The sequence below is a fragment of the Bos grunniens genome, chromosome X (assembly GCF_055505025.1).
Source record: "Bos grunniens cultivar Pamir isolate PY7600 chromosome X, Bosgru_T2T1.0, whole genome shotgun sequence".
NCBI classification, from domain to species: Eukaryota; Metazoa; Chordata; class Mammalia; order Artiodactyla; family Bovidae; genus Bos; species Bos grunniens.
The window spans coordinates 85260499-85288452 of record NC_141194.1 but is presented as its reverse complement, the minus strand read 5'-3'; the positions used below and the strand labels follow the sequence as shown (position 1 = coordinate 85288452).

Genomic DNA, 27954 nt, shown 5'->3' with positions numbered 1-27954 from the left:
TTTCGGACAGAAAAATGGAGAAGGCAGGTTCCTGAATGCCTGCTGAGTCAGTTGCATCAGCTTAGGAGGTGATGATTGTAAAAATAAGATGTTTGGAAAGTCTTGTCGCCCTCTCCTCTTGTTTTTTTCAGTCCATATCCAAACTCAGATCACCCCCTCTACCTCCCCAGGACATCTGTCTTTCCTGGCTGCCTGGCGCCTCCATACCCCTTCTCGTGAGGGTGCTGGCAGCCACACTGCCTCTTGGAGCCTGTGGCCCAGCAAGGTAGTCAGGCTCCTGGGACTAGGCTGGCAAGAATGACTGTCCTCCAAACGATCAGCCCAGAGGAAGAGAGAGCGCAAGCAAACCCGAAAACAGGTCCAGGATGGAGAGCTCCTAGTGCTGAGCGTGTTTCTGGCGTATTCCGAAAGTGGCATCCACAGCAGAGAAAGTGTCCCAAAATAGCTCAGGCTGCCAATGCCTCGCTGAAACCTGAGAAAGAATTGCTGAATTCAAAGATCTGGGTCGCTGTGGGTGTGTGATCAAAGTGCGGATTTGTTGGTAGGAGGAACTCGAGCCATGAGCTTAGGAGAGACGTGAGGTCACCTGGGGCATGGCCTGCCTTCTCTCTTCCAACTTGGTTAAGTGGCTGGTGGTGTCAGAAAGCTCCCCTGTGCAGAGTTGGGGGCTGGCAGGAGTTCCTGGGGATGCTGTTCTCATTCCCAGGTCTCTGATGCACCGACAGTATGAAATAGCAGTGCTCTATTTTCTGCATTTCCAACATGGGAACTGATACTGTGCAAAGGTTTCTTTAAGATGCTGCTCCATAACTGGTGTAATTCCCCTTCCAGTAGATTTTTCATTTCTTTTGACCTTTGACAAAATAAATGTCAGCGCCTAAAAAATCAACAGAGAGGGGCAAACAGTAGGGTCTCTGTGATTTTCTTGGGATTTGAGAAATCTCTCCTCCCTGGCTTCTGACTGGATGGTGTTTATACAATGCTGCCTATGGTACTGGGAAGGCTGAGGTCCACTCAGTCACGTGGTCTCATTTTGATATTTGCAAGATCTTGGGTCATTCTCCTTTAATCAGGTGTGTTGAAATTTTAGGATTGTCTGCAGAGAGTGTGGGTCAGTATGTGAAAAGTATAGCACACATCTCCCTTGGATCAGCCTTGGAGTTTAAGAAGAAAAAAGCAGAGCATTTGGTTTCTGGCTCTAGATCTGCCTGTCTTTTGCTGAGTGATCTGGGACAAGTCACTTCTCTTCGCTGGATCTCAGGGTAAAATGAAGACAGTAATCCCCATTCTAATCCTAACCCAATGGTGTCTGACTCTGCAACTCTCTGGACTGTAGCTCACCAGGCTCCTCTGTTGATGGAATTTTCCAGGCAAGAATACTGGAGTGGGTTGCCATGACCTCATCCATGGGATCTTCCCGACCCAGGGATCAAATCCATGTCTCTTGTGTCTCCTGCAATGGCAGGTGGGTGCTTTACCACTAGCACCACTGGGGAAGCCCCAGTGATATCAATAGTGAAGATTAATGCCAAGGGTCACAAGAATGCTACTAGGGGGAGGGTTTGTCTCTCTCAGTATTTGACGGCAGGCTTCAGTTCCTTAGGGGACCCTGACTGGTAGCCTGTATCAACACGCCTACAGTGAGCCCAGTGCATACCGCAGCACTAGGCACTAGGGGCTTCATGCATAGGGGTCAACATTATGTCCAGTTCCAAGCTGTAGGACTGTCAATCAGTTGCTTAGTGCCCAGGAGTTCAGTTTTCCCATCTGTCAAGTGGGTATACAAATTAATAATAATACAGGTCTACAATCCTTTATCTGAAACCATTGAGACTACATATGTTCTGGATTTCATGAGTTTTTTTTTTTTTTTTTAGATTTTAGTAAAGCAATATGGTACCTATAACATATATAATACCCCTTGTGGAATCTGGGGCAAGTATTCTGTCATCAATCACACTAATATTTCTCAATGGGATAAATGAATAGCCTGGGCTTCCCTGGTGGCTCAGACAGCAAAGAATCTGCCTGCAATGCAGGAGACCCAGGTTCAATACCTGGGTTGGGAAGATCCCCTGGAGAAGGGAATGGCAACCCACTCCAGGATTCTTGCCTGGAGAACTCCATGGACAGAGGAGCCTGGTGGACTACAGTCTATGGGGTTGCAAACGTTAGGACATGACTGACTGAGCGAATAACACACAAAACAATTCAGGCCCAGTTTGGCTACCATATGAGCTTGCCACAAAATTTCAGTTTTCAGAATCCTTTGGATGTCAAAAAGCCAGGTAAGAAATTGTGGACAATGAAAGAAGCTAATGTTTCTCTGGGCTTCCCTGGTGGCTCAGCCGTAACTAATCCACCTGTCAGTGCAGGAGACCTGGCTTCAATCCCTGGGTCAGGAACATCTCCTTGAGAAGGAAATGGCAACCGACTCCAGTGTTCTTGCCTGGGAAATCCCATGGACAGAGGAGCCTGGCGGCTACAGTCCATGGGGTTACAAAGAGTTGGCATGACTTAGCTACTAAACTACGTTTCTTTAGTGTGTGCCATGTGCGAGGTATGGTTCTAAGCAGTTTGTACACATTGACTGATTTAGTTGGGCCAATAACCCTATAAGGTGGGCATTATTATTATCACCATCATGCCCATTTTACAGATGAAGAAACTGAGGCTCAGAGAGGTTAAATAACCTGAGCAGAGTCCCAAAGCCAGTGAGGGGCAAAACTGGGATTCTAACCCAGACAGTTCAGCCTAAGAATCTGTGCTCTTAACCATCTTCTGTACAAGCTCGATGGGGTTAAAATGAGGCTTCAAAGGCCCACAGGGGCCAAGCAAGTCACTGTGAAAAAGTCAGTGGCTGGTGGATACTGAGGCAAAATGGTGAGCCAGTGGTCCATCTACAAGGAGCAGCTTACCCAGCTCCACCTGACTGTTCCCATCTCAGAACCAGGATCTGAGTTTTCTGTTTTTCCCGCATTATGTAGGTGAAATCTCCTGACTTTCAAATGTTAGCAATACTTTAAAAAATGGCAAAAACATTGTAGGGGTCAAATAAAATCCTTCTACAGTCTGAATCCAGCCTGTGGCTGCTAGTTTACAGACTCTATGATGAGGAAATAGATATGAAAGAGCTTTGAAAACTGAAGAACGTGTTCTAGACACAGACAGTCTCATTCTTAGGGTTAAGGTATTCTTTTTTTTTCCTTCACTGTGTCTAGTTTTTTGAAAACTGGTATTCCTGGCCTGATGGAGATGAAAAGTAGGAATTAAATAGAGACTTCAGTGAACTTGAATGCTTCATTCCTTTGGCAGGCTGGATAAATGAGAAGCCTAGGTGTACTGGATGGGCTAAGCCTCAGAATTCCTGCCACACCCACAGGCCCCTTCTAAAGAGTTTCCATCCGCAGACCCTAGCCGAGGGAAGGAGCAGTTTCTTATGAATAGGTGGCTATGTTTGGTACCCACGTGACCCTGCTTCTCCCTGCCAATAGCCGACTGAGCCAGGAGAGGGCATCTGATCCAAGAGCAGTCACTCTATAGGCTGGCAAGTTGCCTAGGAGGGAACGTGGGATGAGAACTTTGCCCAACAAGCACAGTGGTGACTAAATTTGGACCAATGAGAGTCTCTCGCTTGGGGAGCTTGAATACCAGACCTAGAAAGAGTGAGCAGTTGGCAACAGGGGAAGAATACAGGCAGCAGGGCTCACAAATAAGCAGGCCCAGGAGAGGTGACTGAGCTTCAACTAGGTGCCAGACCCTTGACGCATGTTTTGTGTTTAAAACATTCAAAGATCCTGTGAGGTAGGTACCGTTATTATCCCTGTTTTACAGAAAAGATAACAGGCCAGTGCTGGGAGTTGGAATCCTGGTTTATTTGATATTAAATTCAGGATGGAAGGGATACATGTATACCTGTGGCTGATTCATATTGATGTATGGCAGAAACCATCACAATATTGTGAAGCAATTATCCTCCAATTAAAATAAATTAGTTAATTAAGAATAATATCCAGGGTGTCCAGATCCCTAAGCCAGCTGTTCTTAAACTCTAGAGGGTTTCAGAATCACTTGGGTCAAAATGCAGATTCCTCGGCCTCACTCTGGACCTACTGAGTCTGACTCTCTGAATGTGGAGCCCCACCTCCCAACTCTGCATCTGCATTTTAACAGTCCTCACAGAAGAATGACTAATGCAAAGGGCTTCCCAACCACACTTAGAGAAATGCAGTTTGAGGGAGTATGGCAGGTACTGTAAACTGCTCTGCCTTCACCTTCAGAAATAAGGTCAAGGTCAATAGATGAGGTCAAAGTCCAATTGACGCTCTTTTGGAAATAGGGCCGATTCTACAAATATGAGGACATTAGTCTGTCCTCTTTTCTAATTCAAGAAGTATCCACTGACACCAGTTACCTGAGGAAAGATGGCAGGCCTGAGATGAAGGCTCAGCACTTTGTAGAGAAAAACCTACCTGTTCTTCAGCAGGCAGAGCTCATAGCAGCCATACCGTCACTAAGCATTTTCCACAAAGAGCACACATTGCAGAGACTTCCGGTATTGGCAGCGAAGAACAGGAGAGAAAATGCCCAAAGGCAGAGACATAGATTATAAACCATGGGATTTAAAAATGTAAATCTACTTCCTAGGCCAAACATAGAGATTCTCCTCCGCGCTAGAATAGTTGTGTAAAAGATCCATCTATGCTCTTCTTCACACCATTGATGAGAGGATTGAACAGGATGGGACCAAAGCTAGAAGCTGCCTTCTAGATTGTTGTAGAACCCCAGTCTGGCTATAGTATTGAGCCAATTGAGAATTCATTTGCCTTTAGGAACTCTCCCTGGAGAGACCAGTAATAGTCTGAAGGCTGCTTGGAGTGTCTCAAGTCAGAAACTGGTTTGTGAGCCAAATGCTTAATGGCATCAGGCAAATATTCCTACAGGACAGTTGGGTGGTCCAAGGGATGGCAAAAGTCAAATGTGCTGGCCAAGTCCTGCCCAGCAGGGCTTGAATTTGCACTTGGCAAGTTCTATTTCTCTCATGCTCCTTTATGTGGACACTTTATGTATGTTAATATCCTCACTTAGGCTAAGGTCAAACTCTGTTCTTCCCAGTTCTGGCCAGAAAGATTTCCTGTCTTACAGGTATCTGATCTTATCTTTGTTGATATTTTCACTGTGAGGGATTCCCTAAAGAAGGTCTTTGGATAAATGCCCATCCTCCAGGAAAATTATTGCAGTCCTCGGGTGCAATGAGAAAGCCTGAGGACGATGTAGCCAGTGTTCTGTAAAGCAAAACCTATTTCACTGAAAGAACTGTCCTTTATTCTGAGATTGTTTGCTTCTCTTTTTGTGTTTAAAGAAAACCCTTTCTAGGAAATGATAATTTGAGGTTGTTTTGTCTTGCTTGTTCCTTTATTTGGAGAAATAAAAACCTGGCAACCTACTGTCAGTCTCCCCAGATTTTTGGTTTGTGATAGCTGCCAGTCTTGGGAACCTGGCTTAATTGGCTTCAGTTCTGCTAGAACCTCTAGGTACCTTCTATCACCACTTCCATTCTAAGTGCTTATAAATTACCTGCTTCATAATCTGCGGCAGAATCTCTCCAAGGATTGACATCAAGCTTACAGCTCTGGAGTTTACAGTATACTGGTCTGTAGTTTCCTTCTTTAAGAAAATTGGGATGCTGCCCATGTGCAATCCTTTGATATCCCTCCTGTTCTCTCCGATTGCACAGGACAGCAGCTAATGCAAGGCAGTTCCGTTTGCTCTTCTTATAATGTTTTTTTTCCCTATAGAGTTGGACATGCATATACATGTTGTTTGGGGAATTTGCAGCACATCCAATGAAAGTGTAATTCCCAACTAACAGTCAAATCCTTCTCTTTGGAGCTACCCAGAACACACCTACCCTCTCTTCCATATGACAGCCCTTCAGAGACTCGAAGACAGTGTGTGACTCTCCTTTGAGTTAAGAGCACCAGCTGAGTCAGACAGTCGCGAGTGACAAGCCCAGCTTCACCCCCTCTCGGCTGTGGGAGCCCAGGTGAGTTACTTGATTTTATTTTCTCTCCACTTGTTTTTTTTTTTAAAGCTGATTTATAAAATTAGGGTTAAAAAAACCACTTCATTGGTTTGTTGTGTGATAAATGATGTGATATATGTAAAGAGCTTAACCCAGTGCCTGGCAGAGTGAGGATTCCGTGAATGCAAGCTCTTTCCCCCTTCGATTTATAAAGAGCCAGGTGGGCATTTTAAGCATCAAGGCTATTGGAGAAGTGGGGTGAGCAATGGGATGAGGGAGGTGGCAGACCCTCAAGTAGATCAAGTCTTTCTCTACCCTGAGGTTGTCTCTTTTCTGTTATCTTAATGCTTGCTTGCTAGTGCCGGCAGGGAGAGGCTATCATGCAGAATCTCAGGAAAAGTTTATTTTCAAGAGCTGGAGAGCTATTTGTTGACATATTGAACTGTCTCTTGTTTATTCTTATTTCCCTGAGCAGCTAGCCCAAACTCAATTACCTTTTGTGAGGCAGCAGGCATGTGACACTTCCTACTAGCTGTATTGATCAATGTAGACTGGGTCAGACGTGAGAGATCTGAGATGCTAAGCAGCAGTTTCTGGGCTTTTCCTTCCTTAGTAGGCCTCCCCTCTCTGTGTCTATAGAGACACTGGCACGAACAAAATGAAAATCTGGGACCCAAATGGCCTGAGCCTGCAAGCACTCTTGCTAGATAGCCACCTTAGAAGACGGCTGATGATTAATGGTCACAATGAACCAGAACTTGAACTCCTGGATGTCCAGAGTCAGAGTGGTTTTCTAACAGGAGCTCTTTGCACACCCTGGGTTTTGCAAGCAATTGCATGATATGAACTCCAAATGCCATTGCAGCTAGAAAAAGTTTGGAAGGAGACACACCCAACTGTGAACAGACAGAGGAATGGAACTTGAGGGGATGGGGTGGGGTGGGGTAGGTGCAGGACTGGCTTTATCTGTAGGTAGGATTTCAAGTTTTTATCCTGAGAATATATTCCTAGATTACTTGTGTAATTCTTAGGCATAAATAAAAGTAGAAAAATAAGAAACTGGATTTTTTAAAAGTAATGATAAAAAATAAAATAAGCCATTAGAGACAGTTTTCAGAGGTCACTACTGACCAAGGATCTCAGTGATACAAGAATTAAGCCTATTGGAGGAGAAAGGTTACTTGGGTGGGGAGATGTTGGGGGCCCTTAGAGAGAGGAGAGGAGAGGGCTAGAGATAGAACTGTAGAGGAACATACCTTTTAAAAGAAAGAAAAATATTTTTTTCTTCTAATACAATAATATTTATATGGACAGATGAGAGAATACAGCTAAGAAAAACAAAAGTAAAAATTCTCTTTAATCCAGTCACTCAGGTATGGTCACTGTTAACATTTTGGTATACATCTTTCCAAACTGTATTTTTTTCTCTGCAAAAATATACATATTTATTTTATAAAAATAAGATACTCATTTTCACTGGACACTGGAGATGTACAATGATTTGTTTAATCATTCAGTGGATTGGGTTCTAACGCTGGCATTTAGGTAATTTCCAAGTTTTTATGATCATAAACAACAGTGCTTTCTAGCTATGTGACCTTGGCAAAGCTAACTAATCTCTCTGTGCCTCATCTGAAAATGAGAGTGATAATACCTACCTCATAGGGCAGCTGTGAGCAGCAAATGAGATTTTGCATGTATAGTGCTTAGCACAGTGCCTGGCACAGTAAGTGTTAGCTGTTATTATTAAGTATAATAATAATAATAATAATAATTGTTGTTGTTGGGTTCCCTGTGAGTACTTTTTGGTTTAGGGTAGGGGGAGAGTGATTGGAAGTTTTCCCTTTGAGTAGTATACTACAGTGAGTTCTGGAGTCAAATGGAGCTGTATGGTTTTGGTCATGTCAGTTCACTTCACCGAGACTCAGTTTTCTTATCTGTAAACTGAGAATTAAAAACACCTAGCTTACAGGATAGATGTTGGGATCAAATGAGAGAATGCATGTAAAACCCTCAGCGTAGTTCTTGGCATGTAGCAAGAGTTCCAAGTCAGTTGGTATTATTATTATTACTATTATTATTATCACAATGATGATTCAGCCATTAGTGGGGGTAGGAAGAGCACGGTGGTACTTGGGGAGTGTTTCTAATCACTTGTCTGTTTACCAAGAGAGGAAATTAGTCTGATTCTGGAATCAGACTAACTTGGGCTCATATCAGGGCTTTGCCATGTGCTGGTTCTATGATATTGGTTACAATTTCTCCAAGCACCTCTCACCATTTGTAAAAGAATATATTATATACACACACACATATATACAATAAAACTGAATCACTGATGAACACCTGAAATTAACATAACATTATAAATCAATTGTACTTCAATAAAAAAGAAAATTGAAAAAAAGAAAATGAAGGAAAAAATTTCTAAAGCATAAAATAAATGGGAATGGTATTAGTGCCTACCTTGCAGGTGTGGCCATGAGGTGTGAAGGATATAAAACAAGTGTGGTGCTTAGCCTGAGTGCCCAGGTATTGTGGGGTGATAATTATCTTTGGTTGTTGGAGCATGGGGAGGTTTATAACAAGCTGAATGCCTCCCCCCAGCCCCTAGATTCTGAGTCCCTGGGGTACTTCAACTTCATCTAAAGGCTTTGCCCTATTCGGGGCTCAGGGACCATTTCTGCCCTTAGTATAAGGGTTGGAGGGCTCCTTATTCAGAAGGCTCTGGCAAACCTTTTTGTTAATTTTACTCTGATCTTGTGCCCCAGTTCTAGAAAGCAGGCTAAAGTCCTGCTTCTATGAGCAAGCTCTCACCTGGTATGCTTAAGATTGGCATGCTTTTCTTGCCAGTTGTCTGGATGCCCTGGAGCCTCATTGTTGAATTCTAACCCTATGGCAGGGTAGCTGGTTGCAAGATTTCCCACTGAGTCTCTGACACTAGGGCCAGTTGGCTTTTTAGTTGTCACCATTACTGGGCTCTCTTAAGCCCCGTGGCCCATCCTTCCAAACCCTGGTTTACCCGCACCTGAACCCACTCTTCTCCACTGCTCCACTCAGCCTCCAGCCCTGTTCCCTCTATCCCCTACCTGCTCTTCCACGGCCCACTGGTGGTAGCGCCTGGCTCCCACGACCCTGGTGTCCACTCAGCCACAGAGAGAATGTCTCATTTCCTGAGCCAAGACCCTTTCGGTCTCATCTCTTTACTTGTGTGACTCTCCTCTTTCCTTTGGGATGGCCAGAGGTGGGCAGAGTGGCCTGGTGCAGCTACTGGGGGCGAGGGGAAGAAGGGTGGAGTTGCATAGGCCAAGTGCTAAAGTGGAGCTTCTGGAGGGCTGTCAAGTGAAACGCGGCCAGAGGCAAATGTCAGAGCCTATATAGAGGCAGGAATCTGGGACCAGAGAGACAGAGCAAGCACTAGCAAGTCAGGAGCAGTGGGGCGGGTGGGCGGGTGGGCAGGCTGGCTGGCTGGCGGGCAGGAGGGGGGCGTGGCAGGGGATAGCTAAGGGAGATTGCAGAGAACAGCTGCTGGTACTGGGTCTTACTTTAATGAACTGGCTGGGCATGGGGCATAAGTAAATTGGCCAGACCAAAACAACTAGGGGCGAAAAGGACATACTCCCTCTCTTCTCCCTGACTGGCAAGGTAAGATCTTTCTGGGTTTTGCCTGGTGGGAAACTATGGCATGTTCAGGGATTTTTCTGAAGATGTGGTAGGTGGGGGTGGTCAGCTACAGCTTCCCTTTTGACCCATCTTTCCCATTGCACCAATTATTAGAGTAACCACGGTCCTAACATGAGGCCAGTGTTTCAGATAAGGTGGATCATTATAGCACAGCAGAGAAGAGTAGGGGTCTCTGGAGTTGGGTGGGCCTGGGAATCCAAGTGACTGCAGGCAAATTATGAAGCCTCTCTGGATCTTAGTTTTCTCCTTTGTAAGATGAGGATTTTGAGGATGACCGTCACTGAGGATGACCAAAATCTCTCAGTGTTGCTGTGGGGACCAAGTAAGAGAGTGCATGTAAAGTGCCCAGTAGGGTACTTGCCAGTCATCATATGCTCAAGAGATGTTGAGCATTTGGCACTTCTGTTGCTAGCATTCTCAATATTATTATGGAGGCACGCTGCACCAGATTGATGAGTTTTATGACATTGTCCCAAATGAGCAAGTGTTCCACTGGGGGCATGAGCAGGCTGAGGGGACATGTCAACATTGTGTCATGTGTGTGTTAGTTTCCAAGTTCTGTGCCAAGAAGCCCCATTGGAGGCTGCTTATGGGAGTGGGCTGGAGGGGTGAGGCTCTGGGCTTACCCACTCACTCTTACCCAGTTGTCAGAGAAGCTTGAAGTTTGTACTTCCTATAGACTGAGCTTCAAGTGAACCATGATCTAGGACATCAGAGAGATAACTGAATGTAGCCTTAGGGATGCCAAAGGCTAGGCAACCCCAAGGAGTAAGTGATAGTCAAAGACAAACAGTTTCTAGTGTTTCAGTGGTCTTATTCTAACCCCAATCCCAACTAATCTGAGTGCACTGGTAAAATGGGAATAATACGACTATTGTAAGATTCCAATGTGTAATGCTTATACATCCTGGTACACTGCAGATGCTAAAGTGTACTGCCTTGAACACACTAGGTGAGCAGTAGGTGGTAGTAGTAGTGGTGATTTTTGTTATTAAAAATCAAAATGTTAATAAACAGGAATTTCAGTTTGTGGAATGCTACTCTCATTGGTCAGTTAAATGCCTTCCTTTTCCTGAGGAAGACATTTAGGTCCATTAGAGTAGTAAAATGGGGATTAAAGCATTAGCAGGACTCAGTGAGCACTAGGAACTAATAGTTATCCTGGGGCGAAAGGTGTTCTCATCCAGGCCCTTGGCTGGCTTGCTAGTGCTATGGTGGGAAGAGAGCATAGCTCAGGAACCTGCACTTCTCACAATTTTCCAGAAGGTGGTGCTGCTGTTTCATTTCAACCAGGACCTCCCAGGCTCTGGGCTGCTGAAGTTGCCAGTGTTGATAGCTTTTATAAACTGAGTGTGTGTGCCGTGTGACTGAGCAGGTTGGTTTGAAAAGGATAGAGGTGGAAAGGATAGTTGCTCCAGCTTCGAATTTGTTTAATGCCATACAGCTTCTTTAACCTGAGAGGTCCATCTCTGATGCCACAGAGCCAGCAAACACATAAGAGGTCTCCATCACGAATCATTTGTCTATTTCCCCATTTTTTTGATTTGCCTTTTGACTGCTAAACTTGTTTCCTGTTTACAGATTTTCTTGCCACTTGGGCTTCAGCAGGACCCCTGATATAATTGCTTTAGAGGTTCTCTACACACTGTCCTTTGGCCATGGCAGATACATCAATACCCTTAAATTCACTGCAGTTCAGCAATGTGCTGAGGGAGGAAAATGGCGACACCCAAAATAGGGAGATGACCTTCTCTGGACCAACGCAGGAGAACGCAGCAGAAGGCCAAATTCTGCCTTCTAGTGTCCAGCCTATGGTCTCAACTTCAGCATCAGACCCTGGAGGGATGTCCACACAGCTGATGACATCCCCAGCCTTTGACACCATGGCCACACCTCTAATGGGAACAGCAAACTCTGGAGCTGTGTCTTCACCACTCCTGTCAGACTCTGGGGCACTGTCCCCATTGTTAATGCCAACTTCAGATTCAGAGGCTCTGTCCCCATTGTTAATGCCAACCTCAGACTCTGGGATGCTTTCCCCATTGCTAATGCCAGCCTCAGATTCTGGAACATTGTCTCCATTGCTGTCCACTTCAGAGTATGGATTAATGTCCCCAGGGCTGATGATTCCTGACTTTGGAACAATGTCCACAGCACTAACGGCAACACCAGATTCTGAAGACATATCACCACTGGCAATGTCAGCCTCATCCTCTGAAGCAATGGCCACACCATTGATGCTAGCCCCAGATTCTGGAGAGCTCTCCCCACTGCTAATGCCAGATATTAACCCCAGAGAGATGTCCACACAGCCAACGCCAGCTCCAGGCTTTGAAGGAATGTCACCATTGCAAATTACAGATGAAGACACTGAAGCAATGTCCAAAGTGCTAATGACTGCCCTGGTCTCTGGAGAGATCTCTTCACTGCTCATGTCAGACACAGACTCTGAAGCGATCTCCTCACTGATAATGTCAGCCCTAACTTCTGAAGCAATGTCCACCCAGCTAACGAGCACCCAAGATTCTGGGGAAATGTCCACCCAGCTAATGTCAGGCCCAGACTCTGCAGTACAGTCTTTACCACTAACAACAGCTCCAGGCTCCGGAGCCATATCCTCACCACTCCTGTCAGTCCCCGAGGCTAGAGAAATGCCCATCTTGTCAAAGCCAGCCCCAGATGCTGAGGCAGTGTCCCCACTGCTAATGATGGCTCTGAGCTCTGGAGGGATGCCCACCCAGCTGATGCCAGCCCAAAGCTCTGGAGCTATGTCCTCACAGTTAACACAAAATCTAGATTCTCAGATTGTGTCTACTCCACCAACGAGAGCAACAGCCTCCAGGGAGATGTCTGCTTCGTCAGCGAGAGCCTCAGATTCTGGAGCAAGGTCGACACTGCGAATGAGAACCCCAGCCTCTGGCAATATGTCCACGCTGCTAAAGACAGTCCCAGACTCTGCAGCACTGTCCACCCCACTGATGACAGCCACAACCTCTGGAACCATGTCCACAGAGCCAGTGCCAACTGCAGCCTCTAGAGGAATGTCCACACACTTAACAACGGCTCAAATTTCTGGAGCCACATCCACGGGCTTTATGAAAGTCCCAGCCAGTGGGGCAAAGTCCACACCACGAATGAGAGCGCCAGCTTTGGGGGCAATGTCCATCCCACCCAGCACAGCCCCCATCTCTGAAACAGTATCTATGCTACAAATGACCACCCCAGCCTCTGGGTCAGTGCCCACACTGCAAATAAAAGCGCCTGTCTCTGGAGCAACATCTAGGTCACAAAGGAGAGCCACAGCCTTGAGAGTGACAGCCGGACCACAAATGAGAGCCTCTGGAGCCATGTCCACCCCACAGATGACAGCCAAAGCCTCTGGATCCATGTCCTCACTATTAACGAGAGACACAGCCCCGGGAGTGATGTCCGTGCCGCTGATGAAAGCTACAGCCTCAGGAGCATTGTCCAAGCCACTAACAACAACCAAAGCCTCAGAAGCAATGTTCATGCAGCAAATGACAACTGCAGCTTCTGGAGAGATCTCCACAATGCTAATGAGAGACATAGCTTCTGGAGCCATGTCCATGCCACAGATGACAGACACTGCCTCTGCCGGGATGTCCACACCACTAATGAGAGCCCCAGCCTCTGGAGACGTGTCCACACCACAAATGACAGCCGCAGCCTCTGGAAGCATGTCCATGCCCCTAATGAGAGCCCCGGGCCCTGGAACCATGCCCACAGTGCTAATGAGATCCACAGTCTCTGGAAAGATGCCCAGTCAGCCAATAGGCACTCAAGACTTTGGGGGGATGTCCATGTCGTTCAAAAGATTCATGACCTCTGGAGGGATGTCCACACTGCAGATGCGAGCCCCAGCCTCTGAAGTGATGTCCACACCAAAAATTAGAGCCCCAAGCTTTGGGGCAGTATCCACACCCCTGATGAGAGCCTCGAACCCTGGAGAGGTGTCCACACTTCTCACAAGAGCTTCATCCTCTGGAGAGATGTCCTCAGCACTAACGAGACCCCCAACTTCTGGGGAGATAGCCACCACCCCTCTGAGAGCCCCAGCTTATGGAGCAATGTCTACTCCGCAAAGAACAGCCACAGCCTCTGGCATGATGTCCATGCCACAAATGAGGGCTCCAATCTCTGGGCCGATGTCCACACCACTCATGAGATCCACGGCCTCTGGAGTGATGTCCACGACTCAAATGACAGCTGTGGGCTCTGGAGGGGTGCCCATGCCATTGTTGAGGGCCCCAGCCCCTGGAGCAACATCTGCACCACAGATGCCCACAGCAGCATCTGCAGAGGTGTGCACGCTATCCATGCGAGCCCCCAGCTTGGGAGTGATGTCCCCGCCATTATTAAGGGCTCCAGTCTCTGGAATTATGTGCACACCCCCAAGGAGACCCTCAGTCTCTGAAGATGTGTCCACAGAGTTCATGAGAGGTCCAGCCTCTGGAAAGATGGCCACCGCACAAACCACAGCCATGGCCTCGGGAGGGATGTCCAAGCCATTCGTGAGAGCTGTGGCCTCTGGAGTAACATCCATGCCACTGATGTCTGCCATGGCTTCTGGAGAGACATCCATACCACTAATGAAAAGCCTGTCATCTGGAGCAATGTCCACACTGCAAACAAGAGTTGTGAGTTCTGGATCAACGTCCTTGCCACAAACAACATACACAACCTCAGGAAAGATGTCCACACCACTGATGAGAGCCTCGGCTTCCAGAGCCACATCCACACCACTTATGAGAGCCTCAGCTTCTGGAATGATGTCCATGCCACTTCTAAGACCCATATCCTCTGGGGGGATGTCCATGCCACTAATGAGGGCCACAGTCCCAGGAGCCATGTTCGCATCCCAAATGGCAGCCCCTGGAATGATGTCCACCTTGGGAATCAAAGCCACAGACTCTGGGGAAACATCTGCCCCTCGCATCAATGTCACAGCCTCGGGATCAAAGTCCACACCACATGCGACGACCACCCCCCCCAAAACAGTAAAGCCACCATCAGAGGAAGTCCCATCTTTTGGCATGCTGACCCCAGCACTCTGTTACCTCTTAGAAGAACAAGAAGCAGCCCGGGGTTCATGCCCTGTGGAAGAGGAGGTGGAGATTGATGAGGAGAAGCAAATGAAGGGATTTTTGAATGATTCAGAGAAAATGGCTTTTCTGGTGTCTCTTCATCTGGGGGCAGCAGAGAGGTGGTCCATCTTGCAGATGGAGGTAGGAAACCCCCTCACCAGTGAAGATAAATCTTTCCTGAGAAGATCCCAGGGCTTATATGACTCCCTGTCTGAAATTGACATCCTCAGTGCAGTTCTCTGCCATCCCAAGCAGGGCCAGAAGTCGGTCAGGCAGTATGCCACTGACTTCCTTCTGCTGGCCCGACATTTGTCTTGGTCTGATGCCATTCTGCGGACCAGGTTCCTGGAAGGACTCTCTGAAGCTGTTGCCACCAAAATGGGCCGGATCTTCCTGAAGGTGGCTGGCAGCCTAAAGGAGCTGATAGATAGGTCTCTCTATACCGAGTGCCAGCTGGCCGGAGAGAAGAATTCCCGAGGCAGCTCCAGCCAGGTTCTGACATCACCCTGTAAGCGGAATAGTGAGGAAGCAATGGAGAATGAACTGAACCCCCAGCAGCAGACCGAGGAGGTAATGATGGGGAAACACACTCAAGGTTTCTGAATAGAAAATTGAAGGCATCCTGCTCCTTTATGTAGACTAAGGAAGAGGCTGGGGGAGGCATTGAGCTCCTAGACCATAAGCCTCAACCTGGAATTTCATCAGCGGGCCTGGTTAGGCCCTTGTTTTGGGCATATTAACCCAAACTCCATTAACTTTGTGGAGCCTTGCCCTACCCAAGATACTCAGGGTTTGGGGGTGGTAAAGGTCTAAATCTTCTGAGAGGACTGGTTGGGCTCAGTCCCAATTTGCTACTACTGATTCCAGGTCCAGTTCTAAAAGAGGGGTCATGTTTTGGAGGCTGGGTCCCACCTACAGCCACATGTGTTGTAGACCCAGGTCACTAGGGAATTTGACCAGTCTAGTCCTTGGTCACACTTTTTATACAAATAAGGTACGTTGGCCAAGTTCCTTGACATGTTAAGTGATTGAGATTATCCAGGTGGAACCCCACTTGTCATAGTAAGCATGGCTCTTACATTTGCTGTTTTTGTTTTTTTTTTTCTCACTCCCAGCACCAGCATGTTCCCAAACGCTGTTACTACCTGAAAGAGCATGAAGACCCTCAAGAGGGTCTGCACGACCACCTTCGAAAGAGCACAGGCCAACAGAAGGCCCCCACTAACAAGTAATGCTACCTGGACTCTTCTCCTGTGATATCCAACTTGGCTGCTAACTTGAGGACTGGTTCCTAGACTCATTCCATGCAATTACATCATTAGAACTTGTGGCCTTTCCCCCTTCAGCACCCCCTCCAGGTGCATCCCACCCTATCCCTCACTTGGTTGACTTGACCTTCTCTTTCACCCCACATGCCTTTAACCTGCCCCAACAATCAGAACGTGGACTTCAAGAATGTTCAACGTGTGAGGTTCTGAACTCCCATTACCAACAAGGACAGTGCTAATTCTTGGTCCAGGGAGAAGTCTAGGCAGGAGAAACTATGTCCTACCTCAAAAACACCTTAGAGTGTCTTGCCACATGTCATCAGGCAAACTTGAGGAAGCCCTGGTCCCATTTCACCTGGCAAGGGAGCCCATAAGGAGAGTGATGCCCACTCCAATACCATCCTTTTCATCCAGTATACTTGTCCCTATATGCCCCAACTCATAGCACTTAAATTTGGTCTCCAAGGCCCTTGTCCTGTTTATAGTCTCCATCCTGAACCATTCGTTTTGACCCATAGTAATAATCTTAGTAATAGCTAATGTTTATTGTTTATGTACTATGTGACAGATAGTGGGCTAAACTCTTGACAAGCATCATCTCACTACATTCTTACCATAACCCAACTTGTTCTTCTGTTGTCAACTTCTGAAGTCTTGATCTATTGTCAGTGGCCATTGTCTTGTCCCTTAGTGTGAAATTTCTAGCTCTGACCTTTGGGTGACCTCCTCAGTTGTTAATTGCCCTCACTCCCCTTGGCTATTGTGCTTCGTGGCCAGCACTCTTGATAAAGATCTTGGTCTTTAAACAGGCATAGATAGAACATAATGTGAACAGTGTTTGCCTTAATGTGGTGGGATTATGGGTGTTTTAATGTTCTTTTTACTTCTCTGTACTTTCCAGTTTCTCTACAGTAAGCATGTATTACATTTGTAATCGTTAAAGTAAATAAAGTTCATTTATGAAAAAAAGAATTAACTGTGGCTAACAGAATTTGATTTATTGAATCCTTCATTCAGTCAATATTTATTATCTAACATTGTCAGCCACTGTTTTGGGGACAGACAGATAAGAACATTGATCAAACGGAAACTTCATTCCAACAGAAGAGGGAGACAGACAATAAGTAAGAAAACACATAAGTAAGATAGGTTGAAATCGTGGTGAAGGCTATAAAGACAGGAAATAAGGATAATGGGGAATTTGATACTAACAGAGCAAATTTATTTATTCAATAATAGTCCATGTAATTGGGTTACTCAAAGATCTTTTAAAAACAGTAGGAGTGACATGATTAGAAACACATTTTAGAAAACTAACTTGGACAGAGGAGCCTGGCAGGCTATAGTCCATGGGGTTGCAAAGAGTCGGACATGACCGAGTGCCTGAGCACGGCAGCAAGCACTGCAATAGTACAGGTGACTGACTCTTCAGATGACTCAATCTAGGGTCAGGGCAGTGGGGATGAAAAGAGGCACAGAGACCAAATCTTCTCTGAGGGTTCAAGTCTGCTGCTCCATTACCTTAAACATTGGATCTGATTCCAGGAAGAGGAAAATGATTCTCGGAAAAAAACAAAGATTAGCAGACAAATTGGCAGCCCCATGGTGTGGGCTGCCTGTGGATGCATCAATCACCAGTGCTGTTTCCTCAGGCCTGGCGGGGGTAGGAGAGGAAGAGGGTTCAACTGGTTGGGAAACCAAAATTCTAGTTAGTGGTGCTCTGGGGACCCAGTTTTCCTCTCTTATCTGACCCTGTTGGCTCACACCTAGTCCAGTCCAAGCCAGAGTGGATTTTTGGACCTCCATGTTCAGCCAGAGTTGCTCTTAGTTCAGGGAAAGGGCTGTTGACTTTCCTGAAAAAGAAATTGATGATGCAGAATCAAAATTTGTGTCTGGAACCTATATAGGGGAAGGCAAATGTCTTAAAGATGAAAACTAATTTTCCGATCACCATGATAATGCAGAATGATCACAAGTCTCTGCTTCATTTTTCGCCCCAGTCATTCTTTTTCCCTTGGCTTTTGCCCCTCCTGTCCTTTAAGCTAATGTCACTAAAGATAAATGGAATAAATGAAGCCTGATCATACCCTGTATAATCATAAGGGATTTGATATAGGTCATACCTGAATGGTCTAGTGGTTTTCCCTACTTTCTTCAAGTCTGAATTTGGCAATAAGAAGTTCATGATCTGAGCCACAGTCAGCTCCTGGTTTTGTTTTTGTTGACTGTATAAAGCTTCTCCATCTTTAGCTGCAAAGAATATAATCAATCTGACTTCAGTATAGATCATCTGGTGATGTCCATGTGTAGAGTCTTCTCCTGTGTTGTTGGAAGAGGGTGTTTGCTCTGACCAGTGCATTCTCTTGGCAAAACTCTATTAGCCTTTGCCCTGCTTCATTCTTTACTCCAATGCCAAATTTGCCTGTTACTCCAGGTGTTTCTTGACTTCCTACTTTTGCATTCCAGTCCCTTATAATGAAAAGGACATCTTTTTTGGGTGTTAGTTCTAGAAGGTCTTGTAGGTCTTCATAGAACTGTTCAACTTCAGCTTCTTCAGCATTACTGGTCAGGGCATAGACTTGGATTACCATGATATCGAATGGTTTGCCTTGGAAACAAACAGAGATCACTCTGTTGTTTTTGAGATTGCATCCAAGTACTGCATTTCGGACTCTTTTATTGACTATGAGGGCTACTCCATTTCTTCTAAGGGATTCCTACCCACAGTAGTAGATATAATGGTCATCTGAGTTAAATTCACCCATTCCAGTCCATTTTAGTTTGCTGATTCCTAAAATGTCTATGTTCACTCTTGCCATCTCCTGTTTGACCTCTTCCAATTTGCTTTGATTCATGGACCTGACATTCCAGGTTCCTATGGAATATTGCTCTTTACAGCATCAGACTTTGCTTCTATCACCAGTCATACCCATAACTGGGTGTTGTTTTTGCTTTGGCTCCATCTCTTCATTCTTTCTGGAGTTATTTCTCCACTGATCTCCAGTAGCATATTGGGCACCTACCGACCTGGGAAGTTCATCTTTCAGTGTCCTATCTTTTTGCCTTTTCATACTGTTCATGGGGTTCTCAAGGAAAAATACTGAAGTGGTTTGCCATTCCCTTCTCCAGTGGACCACATTCTGTCAGACATCTCCACCATGACCCGTCCGTCTTGGGTGGCCCCACACGGCATGGCTCATAGTTTCATTGAGTTAGACAAGGCTGCGGTCCATTTGATCAGATTGGTTAGTTTCCTGTGATTGTGGTTTTCAGTCTGTCTGCCCTCTGATGGAGAAGGATAAGAGACTTATGGAAGCTTCCTAATGGGAGAGACTGACTGAGGGGGAAACTGGGTCTTGTTCTGATGGGCAGAGCCATGCTCAGTAAATCTTTAATCCAATTTTCTGTTGATGGGTGGAGCTGTGTTCCCTCCCTGTTATTTATGGCATCTGGACCTATCACTTCATGGGAAATAGATGGGGAAACAGTGGAAAGAGTGGCAGACTTTATTTTTTGGGGCTCCAAAATCACTACAGATGGTGATTGCAGTCATGAAATTAAAAGACGCTTACTCCTTGGAAGGAAAGTTATGACCAACCTAGACAGCATATTAAAAAGCAGAGATATTACTTTGCGAACAAAGGTCCATCTAGTCAAGGCTATGGTTTTTCCAGTGGTCATGTATGGATGTGAGAGTTGGACTGTGAAGAAAGCTGAGCACCGAAGAATTGATGCTTTTGAATTATGGTGTTGGAGAAGACTCTTGAGAGTCCCTTGGACTGCAAGGAGATTCAATCAGTCCATCCTAAAGGAGACCAGTCTTGGGTGTTCACTGGAAGGACTGATGCTGAAGCTGAAACTCCAATACTTTGGCCATCTCATGGGAAGAGTTGACTCATTGGAAAAGACCCTGATGCTGGGAGGGATTGGGGGCAAGAGGAGAAGGGGACGACAGAGGATGAGATGGCTGGATGGCATCACCGACTCAATGGATATGAGTTTGAGTGAACTCCGGGAGTTGGTGATGGACAGGGAGGCCTGCCGTGCTGCGATTCATGGGGTCGCAAAGAGTTGGACATGACTGAGGGGCTGAACTGAACTGAACTGAAACTATGGTGGAGGTAATGAAGATAATGGTGACCTCCTTCAAAAGGCCCCATGCATGCACGGCTACACTCAGTGCCCCCACCCTGAAGCAGGCTACCACCAACCCACACCTCTGCTGGAGACTCCTGGACACTCCTAGACAAGTCTGGGTCGGTCTCTTGTGGGGTCACTGCTCCTTTTTCCTGGGCCATGGTGCACACAACGTTCTGTTTGTGTCCTCCAAGAGTCTATTTCCTAGTCCTGTGTAAGTTCTGGCAGCTCTATGGTAGGATTAATGGTGACCTCCTCCAAGATGGTTTATGCCATACCTAAGTCTGCTGCACCCAGGGCCCCTGCCCTTGCGGCAGTCCATTGCTGACCCGTACCTACACAGGAGACACTCAAACCCAGTTCTGTCTCAGTCTCTGTGAGGTCTCTGGGTCCTGGTGCACACAAGGTTTGTTTGAGCCCTCTGAGTGTCTCTTGTGGAGATGGGGTGTGACTCTAAACGTGAATTCGCCCCTCCTAACATCTTGCTGGGGCTTCTCTGCCCTTAGACGTGGGGTATCTCCTCAAGGTCGCTTTAGCATCACCATCTTGCTGGGCTTCTCTGACCTTGGACGTGGGGTATCTCCTCAGGGCTGCTCCAGCACCGCACAGCCATGGAAACCAGTATTGGCCAACACGCTCCTGTATTCTTGCCTGGAGAACCCTGCTCCCTGACAGAGAAGCCTGGCAGGCCAGTCTCCAGGGTCACAAAGAGTAGGACACTACCGAAGTGACCCCATATGCAGAGGCGCAAGACTTTTTTTGCCTGTGGCAGCTTTGCCCCAGTGAGAGTTGAGGGTGAAGCTGCAACAGCTGCTTGGCCTGCGGGGACCCTGGCAGCACCAAGTGTGCAGGGACACAGACTGCCTCCACCACAGGAGTTATGGCCCCATCAGAGTCTTTTTTCAAGCCTCTTGTAGCTGGCGATCAGAAGGCCTATTTGGCCAGTCTTTCTCCGTAGCTCCACCCTTTCAGGCACTTAGAGGGCTTCCTAGCCTGGGGACCTTCTCTGTTGTTTGGCACATCAGGCACATATAGAGGCCCCCCTGGCTGGGGTTCTACTCTGTAGATTGGCACATCAGGCACTTAAAGGGGCACCCTGGGTGGGGTCCTACTCTGTAGTTCAGTGCGTCAGGTGCTTGCTGGGCCAGCCTCTCTATTGTTCAGCCGCCAATGCTGGCACTGCGGGGAGAGAGAGGCTATGGTGATGTCTCCACCCCCAAACGTGACTCAGCAGTATTGCCTAGCTTCCATGGCTGCCTGGCTTTCCTCCACAGGCATTTCCCACCACAGTCTCCTCCCTCACATCCCCTTGATTAGTCTCTCCACAGTCAACAGCAGCCCTCGCTTTGGGATTGCTCCACAATTCCTAAACTCCAGCTACCAGCTGCTGCACCTTCCAGGGGATCTGCATCCCTGTCTTGGGTAAGTATGGTTGTAAAGACTGTCTGATTCTCATTCCATTTAGGCTGCCACAGGTCAGCTGTTTCACTCTCAACCTTGAATGTTTCTCCTCTGACTCAGACAATTGCCCTGATGTGGGGATCCGACCCTTGCTTCAGTTCCCCCACCTACCGAGGGCAGGTCCAGTCCTACTAACACTCCTGTTTTCCCACCTAGTTCCTTCATCCTACTGAGTTTTGTGTGGGTCTATATATTCTTTTCTGCTGGTCAGGTACTCCTGTCCTCTCTCAGCTGGTGTTCTGCATGCACTTCTATGTCTGAAGGTGTATTCCTGATGTATCCGTGGAGAGAGATGTACTCCATGTCCACCTATTCCTCTGCCATCTTGTTCTCCTGTATGAATTTTTAAAACAGTTTCAAAAACCAGGAAATTAGAAAATTGAAATGTGTGTGAAATTTTTGTTTTGCCAGTTCTGTACTATATTTCAGTCCCCATTTATATATTTAAATGTTTGATTAACTAGGATATGTGGAAAATATGTAAATAAACTGGGATACATGGGGAAAGTGTAAGAGAGGTAGTGGATGGGTATATCAGTTTCTTCACTCTATCTGTTGCATATCACACATAAACTGCTTCTGAAGAACTCCATAGTACATATTGGGAGAATGAGAATAAACTGGGAAATGAAATTGCTAGGAAAATAATTCAGAACTCACGAACTCTGTCATGACTGACCTAGAGAAAACACTACAGCTGGGGTCAAGAGGTTGGAATTTTGTAGATCCTCTTAGCTTTTCTCTCATTGTTTTGCTGAGAGTCACATCCTTCACAGATTTCTACATCCAATAACAGTGGTACTGATAAATTCTTTTTAACTTTAAAATTTTTTATGGATATATTCATGAGTTGCAATATTATATTTGTTCAGGTTTACAACATAGTGATTCAGTTGTTTTACATATTATACTCTGTTTACATTTATTAATAGATAATTGGTATATTTCTCTGTGCTGTACAGCATATCCCTGTTGCTTAAAGTTCAAAATGAATAGTTTAAAATATAATGAAATAGTAAGTTCTAATGAAAACCATTGTAAATTAAAAAGGACTGAAATCGCAGAGTGCTTTCTCTTTCTCCAAGGATGTAGTAAGCTTGAAATCAATCTTTTAAAAAAGAAATAGGAGAATAGAATTATGGACAGGGGGAAAGGGGAGGAGAGGGAGAGATGCATGGAAAGAGTAACATGGAAATTTACATTATCATATGTAAAATAGATAGCCAATGGGAATTTGCTGTATGGCTCAGGAAACTCAAACAGGGGCTCTGTATCAACCTAGAGGGGTGGGATGGGGAGGGAGTTACAAAAGAAAGGGGATATATGTATACCCTAGGCTGATTCATGTTGAGGTTTGACAGAAAACAGCGAAATTCTGTAAAGCAATAATCCTTCAATAAAAAATTAATAAAAAAATAAAAAATATCTCAAAATAAACAAAAATAAAATGAATAGGAAAATCACCAACTAGTTTGAAATTCAGCAATACACTTATAGAAATAAAAATGTTAATGCACCAAGAAGAAAACATAATGGACATTACATTCAGTAAATACTATCATAAGCAATAGCAGTCAAATACGTGAGGTAGAAGAAGGAGTCATCTTATTTCTTTTAATGCTGAACATCCTCCTCCACCTTATTTTGATGCAAGGAGCTAGAGACATGTCCCACAACAAGAAATGGATGCATGCATGTGCGCTAAGTCTCTTCAGTTGTGTCCCGCTCTTTGTGACCCTATGAACTGCTGCCCACCAGGCTCCTCTGTCCCTGGGAATTATCCAGGAAAGAATACTGGAGTGGGTTTCCATGCCCTCCTCCAGGGAACCTTCTCCATCTAGGGACAGAACCTGGGTCTCCTGTGTCTCCTGCATTGCAGGCAGGTTCTTTACTACCGGTACCACCTGGGAAGACCCAAGAAATGGATGTCTGCGTGCTAAGCCGCTTCAGTTGTGTCTGACTCTTTGAGACCCCATGGATTGTAACCCGCTAGGCTCCTCTGTCCATGGGACTTTACAGCAAGAATACTGGAGTGGGGTGCCATGCCTTTCTCCAGGGCATCTTCCCAATCCAGGGGTTGAATCCATGGCTCTTATGTTTCCCACGTAAGAAGGCAGGTTCTTTACCACTAGCACCACCTGGGAAGCCCCAAGAAATGGATGCCTGTACTTAAATCGCCATGGTTAACAGCAGGTGCTTGAATGGAAAAACATCAGGGAAACTATCACCCCACTTTCCTGCTCCATCTCTAGGATGATTGTCACAGGAAGGTTGTTATTTGTTCAGCCCTCCTCACATATGTTTGGCCAATTGCTTTGGCTCATGGGCTACCAGTCCCTCATTGGCTGCTACTGTGGAGACTGTGGCTACGTTCACTGTCACTGGACTATTCCATCATCCCTGCAAGTTTGCAATTCAGTCAGGATTTCTGTTTTTTTGTTTTTTTTTTAAAAGCAAAATGTTCTACGTTGCAAACAAAAAATAGGATCAGAGAAATCTGGATAAGGTAATTTCCAGAAGATATGGTGCTGGATTCCAGAAATTTAAAATTTTCTTATTTTACACTGTGTTTGAGTCCTATTTTACACATGGAAGTGAATTGGGATTGAAGGAATAGAATGGGTAAATGTGATTTTTATATCTGCTACTGCTGGTGCAGTGGTAAAGAATCTGACTGCCAATGCAGGAGATGAAAGAGACACAGCTTCTATCCCTTGGTCAGAAAGATCCCCTGGAGTAGGAAATGACAACCCAGTTCACTATTCTTGCTTGGAAAATTTCAAGGAGATAGGAGCCTGGTGGGCTCGACTCTTTGCAGACCCTATGGACTGTAGCCCACTAGGCTCCTCTCTCCATGGGATTCTCCAGGAAAGAATACTGGAGAGGGTTGCCATGCCCTCCTCCCGGGGATCTTTATGACCCAGGGATGGAACCTGCCTCTCCTGTGACTCCTGCATTGCAGGCGGATTCTTTTCTGCTGAGCCACCCGGGAAGACCACACTGTTTTTTATTGGTTGCTATACCCCATATAAAAATCTCTGGATTATACCTAAATATAGATGGGAGAATGAAAATGGAAAAGGCCAATGAAACTTTTAGGGAAAGAATTTTGACCATAAAGATCCCTAAAATCATTGAGAAACCACGAATAGAAATAACCATTTAGTAAAGTGACGAGTTGCAATACGTTAAGAAAAAGTACACGATTTTCCATCGAACAAGTGACACAACCGACACATATTGAAGCAAAGTTAATGAGGTTTTTAATGTTTTCTTTGGGGTAGAAATGTTTTAAAGATTAAATGTAGGGCCTAAAGGGAGAACCCTTAAGTCTGGTTTGTGATGGTCAGACAGTCCTGAGGCAGTTCATCTGCAGGTGTGGTATCTGATGAGCGACTTGGTGGCCTGGGTTATGGAATACTTGCTGAGCACCCCAGGCAACAGAAGACGCACAGCTGTCTCGATGTCTTCGTGCATGATGGTTCGGCGCTTGTTGTTGCGGGCCAGGCGCCCGGCCTCTTCGGCAATCCGCTCAAACACACCTTTCACAAACAAATCCAGGATGTTCACGGAGTCGTGGGAAAGACTCAGGCCTGTATGTACTTGCCTCAGCACCCTAGGGAAATAGGTAGCAAAACTTGAGAAATTGTCGTGATGGCAGTGCCGGTGACGGCGACGGCGGCCCTTAGCTGTCTTCTGCTTTGCCTTTTTTGGTTCCGCATCATACGGCTCTGGTTTGAAGGTCTCCGCTTTTGCCATATCCGTTTCAGAGGGCTCAATTTCGGAGGTGCCATTTTCTTTGGTGATCACGTCTTCCTCATAGCTGTCAGAGGATGGTTTGGACATGGTAGAGCCACCATTCCCCATAGCTCAGCCCAGAAGAACAGTGAGGGCGTTGAAGGCCGTTGGCCGAATTTATAGGCCCTGCTTTCCCTGATGTCACAGACACTGTCCATATCTGATTGGATGCAAGGCAGGTAGGCCTGTTACTATGGCAGCCCATGTCACGTGACACTGGACGGCCCACCTCCCAACTCCTGCCGCCCCCCTCCCCCACGTTTAACCCCAGTCAGCCGAACTCACCTGGTGGCTCTGACGGTAAAGTGTCTGTCTACAATGCAGGAGACCTGGTTCGATCCCTGGGTCGGGAAGATTCCATGGCGAAGGAAATGGCAACCCACTTCAGCACTCTTGCCTAGAAAATCCCATGGACGGAGGAGCCTGGTGTCCATGGGGTCGCAAAGAGTCGGACACGACTGAGCGACTTCACTTTCACTTTCAGCTAAACTCAGTGAAAGTCACCTAAGTTGAAAAATGAAATAATCAGTTAGAACTTCCTGAGAGAGTATGACAGACCTCCATAACTCCAGCTCTTTCAGGCATCAGAGTGACTCAGGTCACCTGGTGGACATTTTACTCCAACACAGTATCTTCTCCTGATTGACCTTCAGTGGCATGAGCAGAATGTCCTGGCTTCCTCAGCAGAGTGCTCCTGAAAATCATAGGAATTAAATAAACAGCTATTATCTACAAAATTTATCAAAACCAATGATCAGTATGAAGAGAATGACAAAATCCCAGTCTCCAAATACAGAACACAGACATAGGAATCCTTACACATGCACACTAAAAATATTTAACATTTTGCAAATTATAAGTTGTTTTCTTAAACATTATTTAGGTCCCCCAAATACCACACATACTGGAATTGATTAATGATTTATAGTGGTTATTTCTCAAAAAATGATCACTCTTATTGCTGAAAAGTCACTAGGATGAGAGAAAACGAATAAAAAAAGAGAGAAATAAAACACCTAGAAATAAATGTACCTAAGGTGGTGAAAGACCTGTACTTAGAAAAAATAAGACCCTGATCAAAGAATGTGAAGATAATACAAACAGAGGGAAAGGTTTACCTTGTTTATGGATTGGAAGAATTCATATTGTTAAAATAAACATGCTATCCAAGGCAATCCACATACTCAATGTAATTGCTATGAAAATACCAGGGCATTTTTCACAAAACTAGAACAGACAATTTTAAATTTTGTATGGAAAATGAAAGACCCTGAATCACCAAAACCATCTTAAGGAAGAAGATCAGAACTGGAGGAATAAGGTTCCCTGACTTTGAACTATATCAGAAAACTACATTAATCCAATCAGTATAGTATTGGCACAAAAACAGACATGTGGAACAGAAGAGAGAGCCCAGAAACAAACCTATGTGCTTATGGTCAATTAATCTATAATAAAAAAGACAAGAATATACAGTGGAGAGAAGACAATCTCTTCAATAAGTGATGCTGGCATAACTGGATAGCTACATGCAATAAAGTAAAATGAGAACATTCTCTAACAGCATATACAAAAATAAACTCAAAATGGTCTAAAGACCTAAATATAATACATATATTATGTAGGAAGTCATTTTAAGAAACAGAATCCATTAGATATTTTAATGAGCTGTGTTTCTTTCACATTTGTAAATTCAGAAATTAAGTGAACACATCAGTTATAAAAAAACATTAAAAATACAAAACAATGGGTTTTAAAGAGATAACTGGGACCTCAAAGGTCTCTGATATACAGGAAATTGAGGATGGAGAAGGGAAAAGCAGTTTGATGTTGAAGACTGGAAGGGGGAGTAACACTAGTAATTATTCACTTCAGTTGATGATTAAGGAAATAAGACAGCCTATGAGTAATCACCTTGCAATGTTGTGGTTCATTGTAAAGGCAAAATAAGGGAAATGGCTTCACGGCTGAGTTAACAACTGCAAGTCTCAACTCACGGATGATGGTGTTGATAGGATAGGCATACCCCATTCAGAAATCTTTTCAACATTACCATTGTTTATGGATTCACTTATAAAGAGGACCCCAACACAACATAGAAGTTAAGTGCAACAAAAAATTCAGGAAAAAAACTCATTTCACACTGCCTAGAATCAGAAGTTTCTACCCTAACTCATTCAGATGATCTAATGTAATTCTTTTCCAGCCCTTATTCTCTTGTTTTTGAAGTGGAAAACCTTCATGGTTTTCAGCTTAACATCCTAGGGATGGCGAGGGCATTCATCAAAGAAGCTAAAAAGTTCATGTTGACTCCATGTCAGCCAAGGAGGGACTCAAACTGGTAGCCACAGTCACTGAGCCACCCTACAGCGAGGTTATCCTGACTAAACCAATAATGGTCTTCCTGGGGTGTTCGGGTCTGGTTACAGTAGTGTAAGAAGTATGATTATTTATCTATATTATTGTTCATTTTATA

General features: G+C 45.4%; 2 protein-coding genes across 4 annotated transcripts in view; one reads left to right on the top strand and one right to left on the bottom strand.

The window, feature by feature from the left end:
* Window positions 1–17054, top strand: part of RTL9 (retrotransposon Gag like 9) — a 37948-nt gene extending 20894 nt beyond the window's left edge. The window contains exons 2-4 of one of the 3 annotated variants that reach the window (XM_086386588.1): window positions 5893–6046; window positions 11291–15384; window positions 15930–17054. In XM_086386588.1, coding sequence (XP_086242714.1) covers window positions 11368–15384; window positions 15930–16046 — 4134 coding nt within the window. In that variant the 5' untranslated portion in view covers window positions 5893–6046; window positions 11291–11367 and the 3' untranslated portion in view covers window positions 16047–17054. Of the gene's footprint in view, window positions 1–5892; window positions 6047–8775; window positions 9671–11290; window positions 15385–15929 lie in introns of those variants that run through there. The other 2 variants (XM_086386586.1, XM_086386587.1) reach the window with 2 other exon arrangements.
* A 7866-nt stretch (window positions 17055–24920) lies between these two features.
* Window positions 24921–25571, bottom strand: LOC147340803 (histone H2B 1-like). Its single transcript, XM_086386585.1, has one exon. It carries the CDS (start codon window positions 25545–25547, stop codon window positions 25047–25049), a length of 501 nt encoding a protein of 166 aa, XP_086242711.1. The 5' UTR covers window positions 25548–25571; the 3' UTR covers window positions 24921–25046.
* Between the last annotated feature and the right edge of the window lie 2383 nt (window positions 25572–27954).